Source organism: Sturnira hondurensis, unplaced genomic scaffold (assembly GCF_014824575.4).
Source record: "Sturnira hondurensis isolate 20B ecotype Veracruz unplaced genomic scaffold, ASM1482457v3 Scaffold0004152, whole genome shotgun sequence".
NCBI lineage: Eukaryota > Metazoa > Chordata > Mammalia > Chiroptera > Phyllostomidae > Sturnira > Sturnira hondurensis.
In genome coordinates this window covers 3,189,715-3,204,587 of record NW_028076783.1, presented here as the reverse complement: position 1 = coordinate 3,204,587, position 14,873 = coordinate 3,189,715, and the positions used below count along the sequence as shown (strand labels likewise).

At 43.4% G+C, this 14,873-nt stretch overlaps 1 protein-coding gene across 1 annotated transcript in view; it reads right to left on the bottom strand.

Moving 5' to 3' along the window:
- The window catches only part of GEMIN5 (gem nuclear organelle associated protein 5), a 37,731-nt gene that overhangs the window by 10,086 nt on the left and 12,772 nt on the right, over positions 1–14,873 (bottom strand). Inside the window, exons 10-21 of the mRNA XM_037044831.1 lie at positions 14,255–14,337; positions 13,154–13,287; positions 11,563–11,636; positions 10,730–10,911; positions 9,878–10,017; positions 8,767–8,938; positions 7,825–8,061; positions 6,075–6,188; positions 5,536–5,658; positions 4,095–4,190; positions 3,522–3,659; positions 2,725–2,872 (exon numbers count right to left, since the gene is read on the bottom strand). Of these exons, the coding sequence (XP_036900726.1) occupies positions 2,725–2,872; positions 3,522–3,659; positions 4,095–4,190; positions 5,536–5,658; positions 6,075–6,188; positions 7,825–8,061; positions 8,767–8,938; positions 9,878–10,017; positions 10,730–10,911; positions 11,563–11,636; positions 13,154–13,287; positions 14,255–14,337 (1,641 nt within the window). The remainder of the gene's footprint in view (positions 1–2,724; positions 2,873–3,521; positions 3,660–4,094; positions 4,191–5,535; positions 5,659–6,074; positions 6,189–7,824; positions 8,062–8,766; positions 8,939–9,877; positions 10,018–10,729; positions 10,912–11,562; positions 11,637–13,153; positions 13,288–14,254; positions 14,338–14,873) is intronic.

Here is a 14,873-nt window from a genome sequence, read left to right as displayed (position 1 = left end):
GACTTTTGAGTTTTCGCCAGCCCAGCAAACAAGACATTCAGGAAAGACACCAGAAGGCAGGAGGGCAAATTAAACCCTGAGGATGCATTCCGCTAAACCTGACCTAGGAAAGCTTCCAAACAAGCCACGAAAAGATCAGCACTCTAAAGGAAGTCAAACGGAAAGAGGATAAACAAAAAGAGCCTCACCGAGGCCGCCATATCAAGTGGCTACAGTAGCTGCAAACCAGTGAGGGAGAAAGTACTAAAACCAGAGAAAAAAGACATAGTTCCTGGGTCACAAAGATGGGGGGGGCGATGAAGAGGGCAAAGCGGGTCAAATACGTGGTCGTGCACGAAACCAGACTACACGAAGGAGTACACAGGTGCTGCGTTGCAAAGTTGTACACCAGAAATTTATGTAATAGTATTAACCAATGAACTTAATTTAAAAAAGAATAAATGCAGTCAAGTAAAAAATGGTGCAAACCAAGAGAAAACGACAGCCGTGAGGTGCTGAAAGACAAAACGGCTGATGGCATTTGTCATCAGCAGAACCATACTGCGGAAAAACTGCTGAAGTTCTTCAGGCAAAGAAGGAGTTGAGAGCAACTGGAAACTTGGATCTACACAAGGGAATGAAAAGTGCTGGAAACAGGGATGCAGGCAAATAGAAAAAGAGTTTTGGGTGAAAAACCAGATCCAACTGTATGCTGTATATAGGAAACATTTACCTCTCTTAATTGCTGGTCCTTACATGTAGAAAGTCATGTGCCATATAATGATGTTTCAGTCAAGGACAGACCACATACATGATGGTGGTCCCGTAAGATTATAAAGGAGTTAAAAAAATTCTTATTGCCTACTGGCACTGTAGCCATACAAAGCCACAGCGCAGTGCAGCCCTCACAGGTTTGAGGTGCCGCTGCTGTGAAGAAACCCGCGGCACTGCCAACTGCATAGAAGCACAGCACAGGCAGTTACGTACGGGGCACAGTAGTTGACAGTCATAGTAAATGACTATGTTACTGGCTTAGGTATTTACTATGCAGTACTTTTTATTATTAAAGTGTACTCATTTTACTTAAAACAGTGTGCCCTGTTACACCTGTAGTCTCTGACATCTGGTGCTTACCTTGCACCATTTTTTCTTGTGCTTGATCTACTCTTGTGTTTTGTACAGTGATGTGTGGTACAGGTTTGTAGCCTAGGAGCAATAGGTTGAACCTCACAGCCTAGTAGATGTGTAGTAGGTCACACCACCTAGGTCTGTGTGCATGCATTCATGATGTTCCCACAACGATGAGCTTGCCTAACGACACGTTTCTGAGAATGTTTCCCCTGTTGTTAAGCAGTACATGACTGCCTGTTGTGGAAGAACAGTTAACTTGGACAGGAAGGATTATACCAATCTCAGGAGACTGGTTACCTCTAGAAAAGGGTTGAGGACAGAATTGGGTAAAGCAAGTCAACTAAATCTGGAGTGTTATCTTTAAAAAACCAACAGCTGGGGCATATGGAGAACTTTTGGGGTAGCTGGGAAATTCTGTCTCTTCAGATGTGCAACTTAACTTGGGAGTCCCTCTTTTAATAATTCATTAAGCTCTCCATTTGTCTCACACCATCTTCTCTATTTGTGTTGAAGTAACAGACACAGTAAAGACATTCATTGTTGGGAACTGCCCTGCCTGGTTTCAGAAACTGTAACCCCTCTGGCTAAGGCTGAATAAAAAGACCCTGGGAGCATAAGCCATTAAGGAGACAAAGCTTATCTTCCTTGTAGGGGCACCGACTCTGTCCCCTTTCACCTCACCCTGCTTGGCCTCAGGTGGATGACTGGTTAGCCAAGGATGGGTAAGATTCCTCAGAGGAGAGGTGACCTAAGACAGACAGGCATGGTCATGAAGGGGCCCTCGGGGAAGGACATGGTGGGGGCAGAGTGGGGGCTGCTAGAGAAAAAAGGGGTGATGAACCCTAGGCTTTGACAAAGCCTGAGTCCTCATTCTGTCTGCAAGAAGTCTCCTAATCTCTTGGCTGCCTTACTTCCCCTGCCTGATGTAAGCCTGAAACAATGGTGGAGGTGGGTGCGGCCCTGTGCTGGAAAGGGTGGGTTCCCTAAGGCATTAGGCCTAAGAAAGAATGCATAAAATTCTATGAAGCCTATTTTGCTAATACCCTCAATTTGAATAAGGGTCCAACCATGAAATGAGTTTGTTTCCCCAAAGTTTTATGGTCCTTTAGCTATCTGACCCTGACTCAGAATAAGCCCTCAGAGTTGTTTGAAAGTTATCTATTGTTTGATCATTACTGCCTGACAATGACTGATGAGCTTTACATATTCACCCTGTATTCCTATCCAGATTAAATCCAATAAAAGCCCATTGAGGAACAGGCTCCTGGCCCTTCTCCTTTGAGAGACTGGCCACCTTTCCTCCCCAAGCAGGTCATGTCTGGCAGACTTACTTTCATCTGTGGCTGATGCGGGTGGGGCGGAGGAGCAGAGCTCCCCCACAGTTTACAAAAGTAAACTTTAAATAAAAAAAAAGATTAGTGGCAAATATTGATTATAGGTAACAGATGGTAAGTAGAGGTGGTGGGTACACTGATGTTTCTTAAGCCTGCATACCTGTGCTTCTGTATGTCTCACATGTTTACGTACTACAGGGTTTTACGTTAGACCTGTTAAGGAGATTCATTTCACATTGTGTCCAACCGTTCGTTCAGCTTTGGTAGGGGCTTCACAGACCTGTAGAAATGGTTTGACTTGAGCAGCTCCACAGCTTCATATACTTTGTGGACAGAAAGCAGGTGAGAGGCAGCCTTGACATACTGATCCTGGAAACATAACTGTTTGGCAAAGGCTTCCACAGCCCACAACCACACATGGTAGCCAGCTTTAAATAAAAGAGAAAAGTAAAATGGCAGTTAAATAAGAAGCAGGTTTAAGGGGAAAAAACATGTACATAGGTACATTTGGGTTGAAAACACCTTTTCAGTCACTGTATTAAGTGGAAAATTTAGAGACCTCAACTGCCACTATAGATCATTTGCTTCACCCACCCCTCCCGACACCAGCATTTTGAAACATAAATTCTTTTATTATGTAACACACAGAAAACTCAAAAGGTATAAAAAATGTGGTCATCAGGAGGGCGACTGCCCGTGTGGGTGTGTGGACACTGAATGAGGCGGCGCCTGAGGGAAGCCACCTGGGTGCTGGAAATGCTGCTTCTCGGTAAGGGTCCTGGTTGCAAGGGAGTGGGCAGCTTGTGAGTTTCCACTGTGCAGAAGTAAGCGGTGTCTCACTGACAGACACAGAAGTTGTTGCGATCTTTTGCTATCACAAATAACGCTGCCACAGTAGTCTATAAATATGTCACTTTCCATGTGTGAATGCAGTTAAATCCCTACAATTGGAATGGCTGAGTCAAGGGGCATGTGCATGTTAATATTTTAGATGTGGCCGAATCACCCTTCGAGACACCATCCACCATTGGTGGGCATATCCTGATGATGACAGGGCTTTTGCTGAAAAGAACATACCGACTGGTGCCATGGCCACGAGACTGTCCGTCAGCTCCCCTCTTTCTGCCGCAGTCTGGAGAACACCTTTTAGGTCTCCTTTCCACAGCATGAGCTGGTGAAATAACTCAGGGTGGCCGTTTTCCAAGTGGCCCTTTCCTGTTTGGAGGAGAGATGTTTGGAAGGTGTTTCAGAAGCTTCTGTCTATACTAACTTCTACAAAAAGGCAGGATGAAGGAGAGGACCAAACTCCTACAATATGTAGCCACTCACTGCTGGGCAAGTCGCTTCCCAGAGTGTTCATAATGGGGCCCGAAGCCCACTCAGTCACTTGTGCACTCGGTCACTCAGAGTGGACACTGTATGGTTAGGGTCCTGTGACCGACACAAGGGATCTGTGAGCATCAGACTGGGGAGCTCAAAACCTAGTTAGTCAACATGCACAACTAACCATTACGAGGCCACTGGATGGCAGCCACAAAAGATGTACATACAGAGCTTCGGGGAATGGGGACAGCTGCAACAGTGTCAACAACAAAAATGCATTAGGGAAGCATAAAGATGGAGGGGCTGTGTTGACGGGACTTGCCTCACCTTCAGCCTCCATCATTCTGTACAGGGCAGCCCTGTCTGTGAACAGCCCCAGGTGGACTCTTTCCTCCAGATCAGCAGACACACCCTCATTTAGTTCTGTTAATTTGAAAAGACAGAGTCATCAGATGAAGTGGTTACACAGGTTATGTCTTCTAATTACTTCCCAAGGTTACACCCAGAACAGCAATTTGAGACCCTGAGAGAGAGAGTCCTGTGCCTTTGTTTGCTCTCACAGAGACCCCTGCTGGTTGGGAAGGCAGCAAAACAGGCAAATGCTTGCTGTTTGTCAAGCTCAGCTTGGGCCAGCCCAATGAGACAAATGAGTTGATAGTTTGCTCAATGAAAGATTTTTTTTACCCTGGCTGGTGTAGCTCAGTGGATTGAGCGCGGGCCTGCGAACCATGTGATCATGGTTTGATTCCCAGTCAGGGCACATGCCTGGGTTGCAGGCCAGTTCCCAGCAGGACACTCACAAGAGGCAAACATACATTGATATTTCTCTCCTTCTCTCCTTCCCTTCCCCTCTAAAGATAAATAAAATTTATTTTTTTTAAAAAGATTTTTTAGGGGGAAAAAAAGAATGTAAAAAGTTAACCTAAAATTTAACATGTATTTACATGCAGTAAAATCCAAAACAAAAAAACCCTAACAAGAAATGCCCTTAATGTTCACTAGGATCTACCACAAAGGGATTCAAAATTCATTCTCTGTTTAAAAGTCAAGTGCGTAATTTTCCAATAAGGGACATAGTGTAAAAACTATGTGATTAACTGTGTAAGTTATAAGAATTCATCACAAAGTTCCAAAAAGAGGGCTCTGTGTGTAAGAGTGTGGAATACCTCTGGAGGACGCAGGAAACTGATGGTGGTGTGGCCTCGGGGAGAAATGGGAGAGGGGGTGTTAGGGGTAGGAGGGTTGTACTTTCTTTTCATTCATCATGTATATCCCTTTTCAACATCAATTAAAAATTAAAAAAATATAATTGCTCCAACGTCAAATAATAGGCATTAGATGACAGCTTTAAAAAATTAAAACAAAAACCCTCTGTAAATTAAAATTCATTAATTTTTCTTAAAGAAACTGCCATATTACGGTATATTTCCAGTAAGCAAGTAATTTGGTTTCTACATGAAGATACTGTTGAGTCACATTGAGACAGTGAGCCCTTGTGCCAGTCCCAGCGCACACATGGCTGCTAGAACTTGACCTACAACAGTAGCGGCGCAGCGTTAGATACCGAAGACTCTGAGGGGTGCTGGCTACAGCGAGTTAGGAAGGGGAGTCCAGCAGTGGGATGTGGGGAAGGGAAGGCTGGAAAAGAACGAAGGAAGACAAACGAGTTTGGATATTTGTTGGCACGTTCGTTCAACAAATAAACAAGCACCTCTGGTGTGCTGGTTCCCAGAAGACTACGGATGGGCCAAGGAATGTCTTTTTGTACCTTTGGAGTACTTTGCAGCTGCTAACACCAAACAGTCCTGATGAAGCTCCTCCTTGGACCTGTGGTCCAGGCTCGTACTCAGTGGAAGTATGAGACGGGCTTTGCGCTTCTTGACCAAGGCTTCTGAAGAAAAACACAAGTACAGACCGTCTAAAGACAGCTGATCGGAAACACGCACCGGACACCCAGTGTGTGACTGTAACCTGCTGGAGGGACGCTGCTGCGCATGGCTGGAAAGTCTCTGGTATTGTAAAGATGCCTCTAAATTCAGTCAGATCAAGGTGGTGTTCACCACACACACACACACACACACACACACACACATGACTCTGCGAACACTCGTGAAGCAGCACCAACAACTGCAGACACCACCTCATCAAGTACTAACAAATGTTTGAAAACCCATGACCCACAAAGGAGATATAATCAAAACACAAATATATAATACTTAAACCACCCTCCCCACACACTTTTGAGTCTGAGTTGCATGTACATTTGAGGATGCTTTAGTAAAGGTACTTTCATTATTAGATACCAACCTGGCTTGTCTTTAGGTGGCTCCTTTTTCGGTAAAGGGACTTTATTATTAACGATGACTCTTGGCTTTTCTAAGCCTAAGGAAACTGGAGGGCAGATAACTGGTTCTCTAGAAACTATATCATAGAGGAAAAAAAGAGAAAGTTTGGATAAGAACAATGTAGAATCTAATTCTTTTTAAAAATTAAGACCTATACTAGGCTTCATGGTGCAATTTTATCTGTTATCCAAAATATAAGATAAAGTGCTTTGGAAAGGAGGCATGGGTGCCCTCTCCTTCCCACCTCACTAACTTCTGTAATCCTTCCCAGGATTCTGTAAAAATTTATTGCTTATAACTTTGACTGATGACCCGAGGAAAAGTTATAAGCTTCTAGCCTCCACAACTTTATTCCAGAGGCCCAGGAGTTCCCAAATGTTGCTCAGGAGACAAAGGACTTTTAACATATTTAGATGACGAAGTACTGACTGCATGTTTAATTACACAAACAAGGAAGAACTTTGCTAACAGAAAAAAGATTGAGGGTATGTGACAGAGTCACAATCCTGAATATACCGCAACAAACTTCAAAACAAAGCAAAACAAGCTGTGATCTACAGGGTAAAGGATGTTTTTTGTGCAGCCATTTTGTGACAAAAAGGTATTCTGATGAACCTAAAAAATAAATCTGTCAAGTGTTTAGCTTTTCATTTACCCAAACCATAGGTCCCACAGCTGCGCCTTGGGATGGAGGGTCAGGGATGACTGTGCCGTGCATTCTGGCCACTTTAATTCTGTCTCATCAACATACGGTTTTAGAATTAAACATGAGTCTTTGCTTCTATTTATATTGTTTGCTATTTAGTCATTCATTTTAAAGGTAATAGGCACTAGAGCTTTAAGGTAAATACATAAAAGAATTAAATTGCTAAAATTTTATTGATTGACATTTTTTCCCTTCAAATTAGTAGACTGTTTTATTAGAAGTTAGCAATGGAATACTGAAAAGAAGCTTTAAAATGTTTGAGTTATTTTTTAATTTATTAATTTTTAGAGAGAGAGAGAGGAAAGGGGAGGGGGAGGGGAGAGAGAGAGAGAGACAGACAGACAGACAGACATCGGTTCATTGTTCCGCTCACTCCCGTATGAGCCTTAACTGGGGATCAGACCTGCAGCCCTGGCTCACCAGGACCAACTGAGCTATACCGGCCAGTGAAAAACAGTTTTGTGAGAAATCTGAGAACTATCACTATAGCTTAACAGACTGAAAGAGCTTAATCATAACTAGTAAATCTTTCCAGGAAAAAAACCAGGTATAAACCTAAGTAGGAAGGCGAAAACCCGCAAACTCCCATGGTGGCAGTAGCTTCCAGGTCAGACATTTGTCAGGGACAGTGGTTTCTTCCAATAAACGTAGGTGATGATGTCAAATTGTTCGAGTTTTCCTGCTTAAGTTTCTGTGCAGACAATCCCCGGCTCTGCTTTGTCCCACAGGCTTACCCTGCCCAAAGTGATCAGAAGTTTCCCTACAGAACTTCACTAGTTCTATCCCAATCATCCACTAAATCCCTTTTAATGCCTTACAGATAGGTATTTAGAGGCTTAAAGGAGCCCTTTGAAAAAACCTAATGTAGTTTCTAAGGGCACTAAAAATGTCACTGAAGGAACTGGGAAGCCAGGTAGGTCAGAGGCAGAAGTTTCACACTAAATAAGGACCTCTTTTTACTGGTCACGACTATTCAGTCCTAGAGAGTTAGTGACACGGCACGTACCCACTGCGGCGGCGGGGACACCACAGGGTGACTCTGGCTCCGGGGCTTCCTCCTCGCCCTCCTGGTCGGACACGCTGCCGTTCTCAACAGGCCCCGCGCTCTCCCTCAGGCCCTCTTCTTCATTCCCATCATATAGGTCCTGCTTTACGGACACTCTCGAGGTGGGCCTTTTCTTCTTTTTAGGCTTGGGTTTAGGTTGAGAGAGCCTTTTTTTCTCTAATTCAATACTCTTCTTGCCTATGGGAATCGCAATGAAAGAAAAACAAAGGACAGACTAGCATACATATTCTAGGTTAAAACCACACTCTTGGAGACAACCTCCAAACCCTCATTACTCTCTTCGGATGGCAGTCTTACTTACCCTTTCCCTTCCTTCACGATTTTTAGTTACATTATCAAAATGTGAACCAAACAAAGCCAAACCCTTTGGGGATTTTATTACATCATAAATACCATCCCAACTACAATGAATACTCTAGTGTGGGTCCTACAAATGATCTTCTCCATCATCACAGCACAACCATTAACATCAGGAAATTAACACCAATACATCACTACCGTCTCCTCCACATACTTCATTCACGTTTCATCAGTTTTAACCAAGAAAGTCTCAGAGCGACAGGAATCACATGTAGCACCCACGCGTTACGTCTCCCTAGCTTCCTTCAGCCCAGTTTTCCTTTTATTAATAAATAAAGACGAGCTGCCACACTAGGACTATGAGGTGGGAGTGTCGAGTACCTTTATTTTTTAATAAAACTGGAATGAGCCCAGTTTTCCTTTGATTTCTCGACTTGGAACTTCTGAGGCCTGCCCTATGTTTTCATGAATAGATTAAGGACTTGCATTGAATGTCTTCCTTGCTTGAGCCTGGTCAACGCAGTTACTGAGGAAGGGAGACTGAGAAGTGGGCAAGCGTTTACGGGCTCCAAGTTGACTGACCTTGAGGAGGCCGGGAGTGTTCTTGCATGGAAGTGAGCCATTTGTACACACAGAAGTCATCTGCCCCTGAGTAGATGCAGTCTGGATCCAAGGGGGACCACGCCACGCAAAGCAGTCGCCCTCGATGTCCTCGGAAATTGCACAGAGGCTCTTCCCGGAGAGTATCCCACACCTAAAACCAAAAGCCACAGACGATTTATGGTTATTCTGCTGTCCTATGGGATAAGTGAAAAAAAAAATCTAAAAAAGAAAAATCTGTGCACTTATTTCCTCTTGTGATTTGTAATTTTCTCTTAGGAGCTCAATTCCAGAGAGTGCTATTTCCGTGGGGGTGGCTTTGAGTGAGCCTCTAACGGCAGCCTGTGGATTTCAGACTCCTGAAGTAGCGCTTTGTTATTTAGGAAGAGGATGCTGACTCGGCCCGCTCCTGCATGTGTGGTATGTGCAGAGGGCTCTGATTTCTCACTGGTGATTCTTTTGTCCCCTGGTAAAGCCTGGGCAATTGACCAGTATCCCTGCTGTTTCCTGGATGACACCAGTCCTCATTTCCCAGAGGGCAGCGCTCCTGGCTCTCAGCTTTGTGCAGAGAGCTCAGCTACAACTCAACACCGGGAGAGACGCCCACCATAGGTGTCCGCCCGCCAGGTCCTAAGGTCTCTTCTGGTCTGGTACTCGACACTCCCACCTCATAGTCCTAGTGTGGCAGCTCGTCTTTATTTTTTAGGACTTGGAGATTTCTGACTTACCAACTTCTTATTAAAAGTTGTTTTATGATTTATTAGCCACTATTTGCGTTTGAATAGCAACAAGTACTTTTCACATCAATTTATAAGTCCATCAGACTGACAGCAAGTCAGAATGAAATCTTAAAAAAGTGTATTAGAATTTAGCTAGTTTCTGTTTATACTTTCTTTTTCATCTAAGTAAATAAAAACCAAAAAACACCCAATCTTTGCCCGCCAAGGGCCCAGGTATGGGGAATGAAAGTAAAATGCCTCCTGCCCCTCGGAACATCCCTTTCCACAGGAGGCAACAGTGAGGGAAGGAACGCCGTGCGGCCGGGGAGAGGAGGGAAGGGCCCCAGTTGGAGGTCCCGCAGCCGCAGCGGTACCTGAGCGGTTCCGTCATAGGAGGCAGACACCAGCCTTCCGTCGTGATGCGGACTCCACGCCAGGCTGGTGATCTTGGCTGTGTGCCCTGAGAGGGTCCGGAAGGGCTCTGTAATGGTCACTGGAGATTCAGGATTACTCTCTGAAAGACAAGGGGGAATGAGGATAACAAAACCTGCCACACAGACTGTGAGAGCTGGATGTGGTCAAACGTGTGGACGGGATGTGGGTTGTATGTGTAAATGCTCAAACACTAAGGGAAGAGGGTCCAAGCTGGAACGGTGTTTTTGGAGGGTCACTAGGCAATAACCAATCTTTAAAAAATCTAGAGAGAACATGCAACAAACTGATAATACTCGTTATTATTGAGGGATGAGATTATGGGAAGAACTTTTTTTAAGCCATTCTTGGAATTCTTATTCATATATTTATTTAATTTTATTTATTTTTAGAGAGGGGGAAGGGAGGGAGAAAGAAACATCAATGTGCAAGAGATACATCAATCTGTTGCCTCTCGAACACCCACCCACTTGTTAGTGGGGAACTGGTCTGTAACCCGGGCATGTGCCCTGACTTGGAATCGAACTGGCGACCTTGTGGTTTGCAGGCTAGCACACAATGTACTGAGCCACATCAGCCAAGGTGGAACTTTACTTTCTCAGTTACCATTTTGGTCACAGTTGAAATTTTTCTTATTTAAATAAAATGGATATAGTACTTTTGAAAACAGAAAAAAATAAGAGTAAGAATAACATTTATTTTAGTGGCCAAAAGAAAGGCACAAGCTACAGAGATCGGAATGGAAACCAGCTAAACACACAACAGCACCCCGGGCAGAGAAGAACTGAAGTTACCTATGACCGCCTTCAGGTCGTGCACATAAATGACGGCATTGTTGGACCCAGAGGCCATCAGGCAGCTCAGCTCCGGCTGGCTGCCGTGCTCGTGATGCCAGCGAATGGCGTTCACAAGCTTGTGGTGCTGCTGGATGGTGCAGATCAGCTTCAGGTTGGGAACCTGGAATATTTCTATTGACCTACAACAGGAAAGACACCAAGACAGGGAAGATGGATAATCAGTTTACAGCCACAGCAAACAGGTATCTCCTTCATCCCAGCAGCCAAGGAAAGGTGAAAGGTCAAAAGGCACAGGATAACCCTGTCTATCATCGAAAAGGTCAGTCTCTTACGAAGAACCAGGCACAAAAGGTTGTCTCTCAAACAAACATTTTCAGCCTTAAAAAATCCCCCAAATCCCTGGGAAGTTGTGTTTATCAACAGTACTAGGGAGAAGCTAACAGAAGAATGAACGGACAATGGCTGAATTAGGACTATGTCACTATGAACAGCGTGGGGAGGGAACGGGGAGGCCTCTAGAGAGGACTTGTGACCAGGCTCACTGTAAAAAAATGAAGGGAGGTGTAGGCAGTTCACTGTAGATGCTGGTGAAGCATAAAACAGCCACACACAGAGCAGACAAATGCTCTCTTTGGAACGCAAACATCCAACTTATTTTACAATTCTCAAAGACGCAGAGAGCTCCCGGGTCATTCACAGAAATCAAGGATAAATCAGAGTATCAACTACAACTGGCCTTCCCCAACTAAAATTATACATGGCATTAACCAGCCTGTGACCAAATATATGTACAATTACAAAGTCTTTTTTAAAAAGAAACAAACACATACCCATCTTCATTGCCAAGAGCCATGATTTTGCCATCTGCTTTCCAACTGATCTCTGTGTGTACAGGCAATTTGTACTAGAACGCAAAATAAACCAATCTTGACTAAAAATACTGTTCTCTCCATGTGTCTTACAAATCAATGATGGCAGCATTGGAAATAAATCCCCAGAGTTTAGAAACGTTCAAATTATGCAACAGCCATTCTTATAAATAATCTACATAATTAACCAAAGAATAATGTTCTACTTCTAATTTCCTAATTGGAACAAAATGAAGCCTGTAAGTACTAAATGTCTACAGTGTCTAACTTCATGAAATGAACTATGTTCAAGTGATTTTTATCCAATAACGAATGAAACGTGTCTGCTGGCTTTGACAACATTGGGATAATGGTCTCCTTAGCAGAAACCACATGCAATGTCCTTTTTTTCCCCTATTCCGTTTGTTTCTTTTAATTTTTCCCAAACTCTCTATGTTGGTGTTCCCTGAGGCTGCCTAGGCCCTCCTCTTGTCTCTTTAGGTCACCTTGAACATGCCCATGGCTGCTTCAACTACCATTCATGTAAAGGGATTCTAAACTTCTGTTTCTAGCCCAAACTCCTTGTATGAGCTTTTGATCACATATTCAACTGTCACAAAGCTCAAAGCTCATTAGGAACAGGAATTTGGTCCCTTAAAATTCATTGCTGAATGTTAGTGTTTAGATAATATTTAAGACAAAGGAGGACCCCTGCTGGTGTGGTTCAGTGGATTGAGTACCAGCTGGTGAACCATAAGGTCACTGGTTCAGTTCCCGGTCAGGGAACATGCCTGTGTTGCAGGCCAGGTCTCCAGTTGTGGGTGTCTAAAGGCAACTGATGGAGACTTCTTTTCCTCTCTTAACCGATCGATGTTTCCTTCCCTCTCTTCCCCCTCTCTAAAACTAAATAAATAAAATCTTAAAATAAAAGACAATGGAGGAATGTAGTCAATAAAAACTCAGTTTATGACTAAATGTTATTTTTTTGCTAGCAAACCAAAAATAATGAGCAACAGTAAAAAATGCTCTTTTGAAAGACTAAGGAAATAGGAGCATTTATGGTTTCACTTCAAAAGATAGTTCTGGCATATAGATATAGTGATAGGCCCGTACAGCAAATGTGATTAAATGCAGGAATCCGGGTCAAGGACAACAGGGAATTGTCTGTATTATTTTTGTAGCTTTTGCGTAAATCTCAAAAATGAAAAACAAATGACACTTCTTTCTCGAGCAACATACCCTGCAGCCATCCTGGGACACCATGTTATAAGGTTATTTTTGCCAAGGCGTCACTCTGGAGGAAGTGGCTGGCCTGAAAAAGATGCTTTTATATCCAAGATCTGAAAGTTTTTATTAAATCACCATTGCGATTGAAACATTTTTTAAATTAGGTTCCTTCCTTTACTCAAGAATAAGGAATTCTAAGCTATGTGTTATAACTTATAAATTCACTGAGTTTTTAAAGAACGTCTAAGACATCTGACTAAGCATATGGATAGCTCTGATAATGACATTTATTATGTAAGATGGGCAACCCAGACACAGAGATCGGGAGACTTCAGACCAGACTTACTTTGATGGAATTGGTGTCCCTGATGAGTTTGTTGATGTCCAAGGCCTCTCCGTTCAGCTTCCAAGGGTTATGCTGGAAGACAAGGCCTTCCCCTCCACAGCTGTATAAAGTGAGGGAAGGCCTGTCTCCTTCTCCTATGTGAGATAAGAAAGCTAGTCTCTTTTGCACTCTTCCAGCTACAGTACAGCCGTATCATACTATCAACTGTTTTAATAGAATTATATTAATACATTGTGATAAAGCCAGTTCTTTACAGCTGAACCTAGGTGTTGGGAGTAGGAGTACAATCAGTATACTAATAATTCTACATTAATATTTATAAAGCAGTGTGTTTGTTTTAAATATTCTTCTGCCATTCATAACTGTAGGTAGGGGTGCCAAAGCTGGAATCAGAAAAGTTCTCAGTGGTTTTAAGAATTTCCCTTTCCTTTTGGAAATAAGTACTCTGCCGTAGGGCAATCAAATATATGAAGCTGTGGGACTTCCTATGACTAACTAGAAGGAGCTCCTCAAAGCAGTAATTTCTTTAGTGGTACAGCAACCCTCTTGTTGGTTTTTAGGAAGCAAATGGCAGTTCCAGTGGTTTTCTGTTCTAACAGAACTCTGCCTGGCACCAGTTGGGGACCTGGCCAACTCTCGTTGAGTGAATGAATGAACTGCAGCTGCGGTGCCGCTTGAGTTCTGAGGATCCACCCGCTCTTCCCTGGGCGACACAGTTACTCTGGACGTTTATAGGAGGCTAAGAAAAGTTTACCAAAGATTTTTGCTGAACACACACATTTTAAAAGATACCTTGAAAGCACTGTCACTTTAGGATTGAGAAAGATCAGGCTGAGGGCCTGATGTCAAAGGGTCAGAATACGAGGGGCAACAGGGTCATTTGAGAAGTTCTTGGTTTCCTTTAGAGCTTGGGGAAACTTATTATGGGTGAATGGTTTCTGACTTATCGCCCAGCACCACAGCCCTTGCGGGGCCCTGGGGACATGGCAGATGGCACAAGCAGTCACCGCACTACAATATTTATGATTCTTGAAGACCTTAGGGTTCAGTGAAAGAAAGAGAATACTCTGGAGTTTATAAGACGATGGCTCAGACACTCACCAAGTGACATGGAGGGTATCGGTGGCCCCCAGGCTAAACTGTACACAGTCTTCTTATGATACGTGCTAGAAATCTGGGGTGGCCTGGGGAGAAGGAGGGTTACAAATAAAAAGATTTAAAACCAAAAGGCATGGTGGGAAAAACACCTTTTTCCCCCCTGAATAAAAGGTCCCCATTACAAACTTACTTGCTGATACTAGAGAAAAACAATTTAATAGCACCCTTCTCCAAAGAGCTGACTGTAAAGAAGCAAATACTTAAATCACATGCCCTGTAATGATATCTGCTAACAAAACGAGTAAGTCTCAAACACTTTACCCAGAAAAACAATGGTATCTTCCTCCCTCTTCCGGACCCACTCATCTGGCCAATTTGTGACCATTTTCCCTATCTCGCTCTCTGAGTTGCCCACTCTCCTTAGATGTCAAATATTCTACTATCACTGTAGTTACTGTATAGCAGCGTAAAGGCTATCACAATGAGAGAACCAGGACTACACAGAAAATGTAAACTGCTCAGCCCAGAGCTAAGGTTACTGCTGAGCACCACCATGCAAATGTACTCACCACATATTCAAGTAAAAGACTCTTATGTTGTTTTTAGTTTACCCTGTCATTAA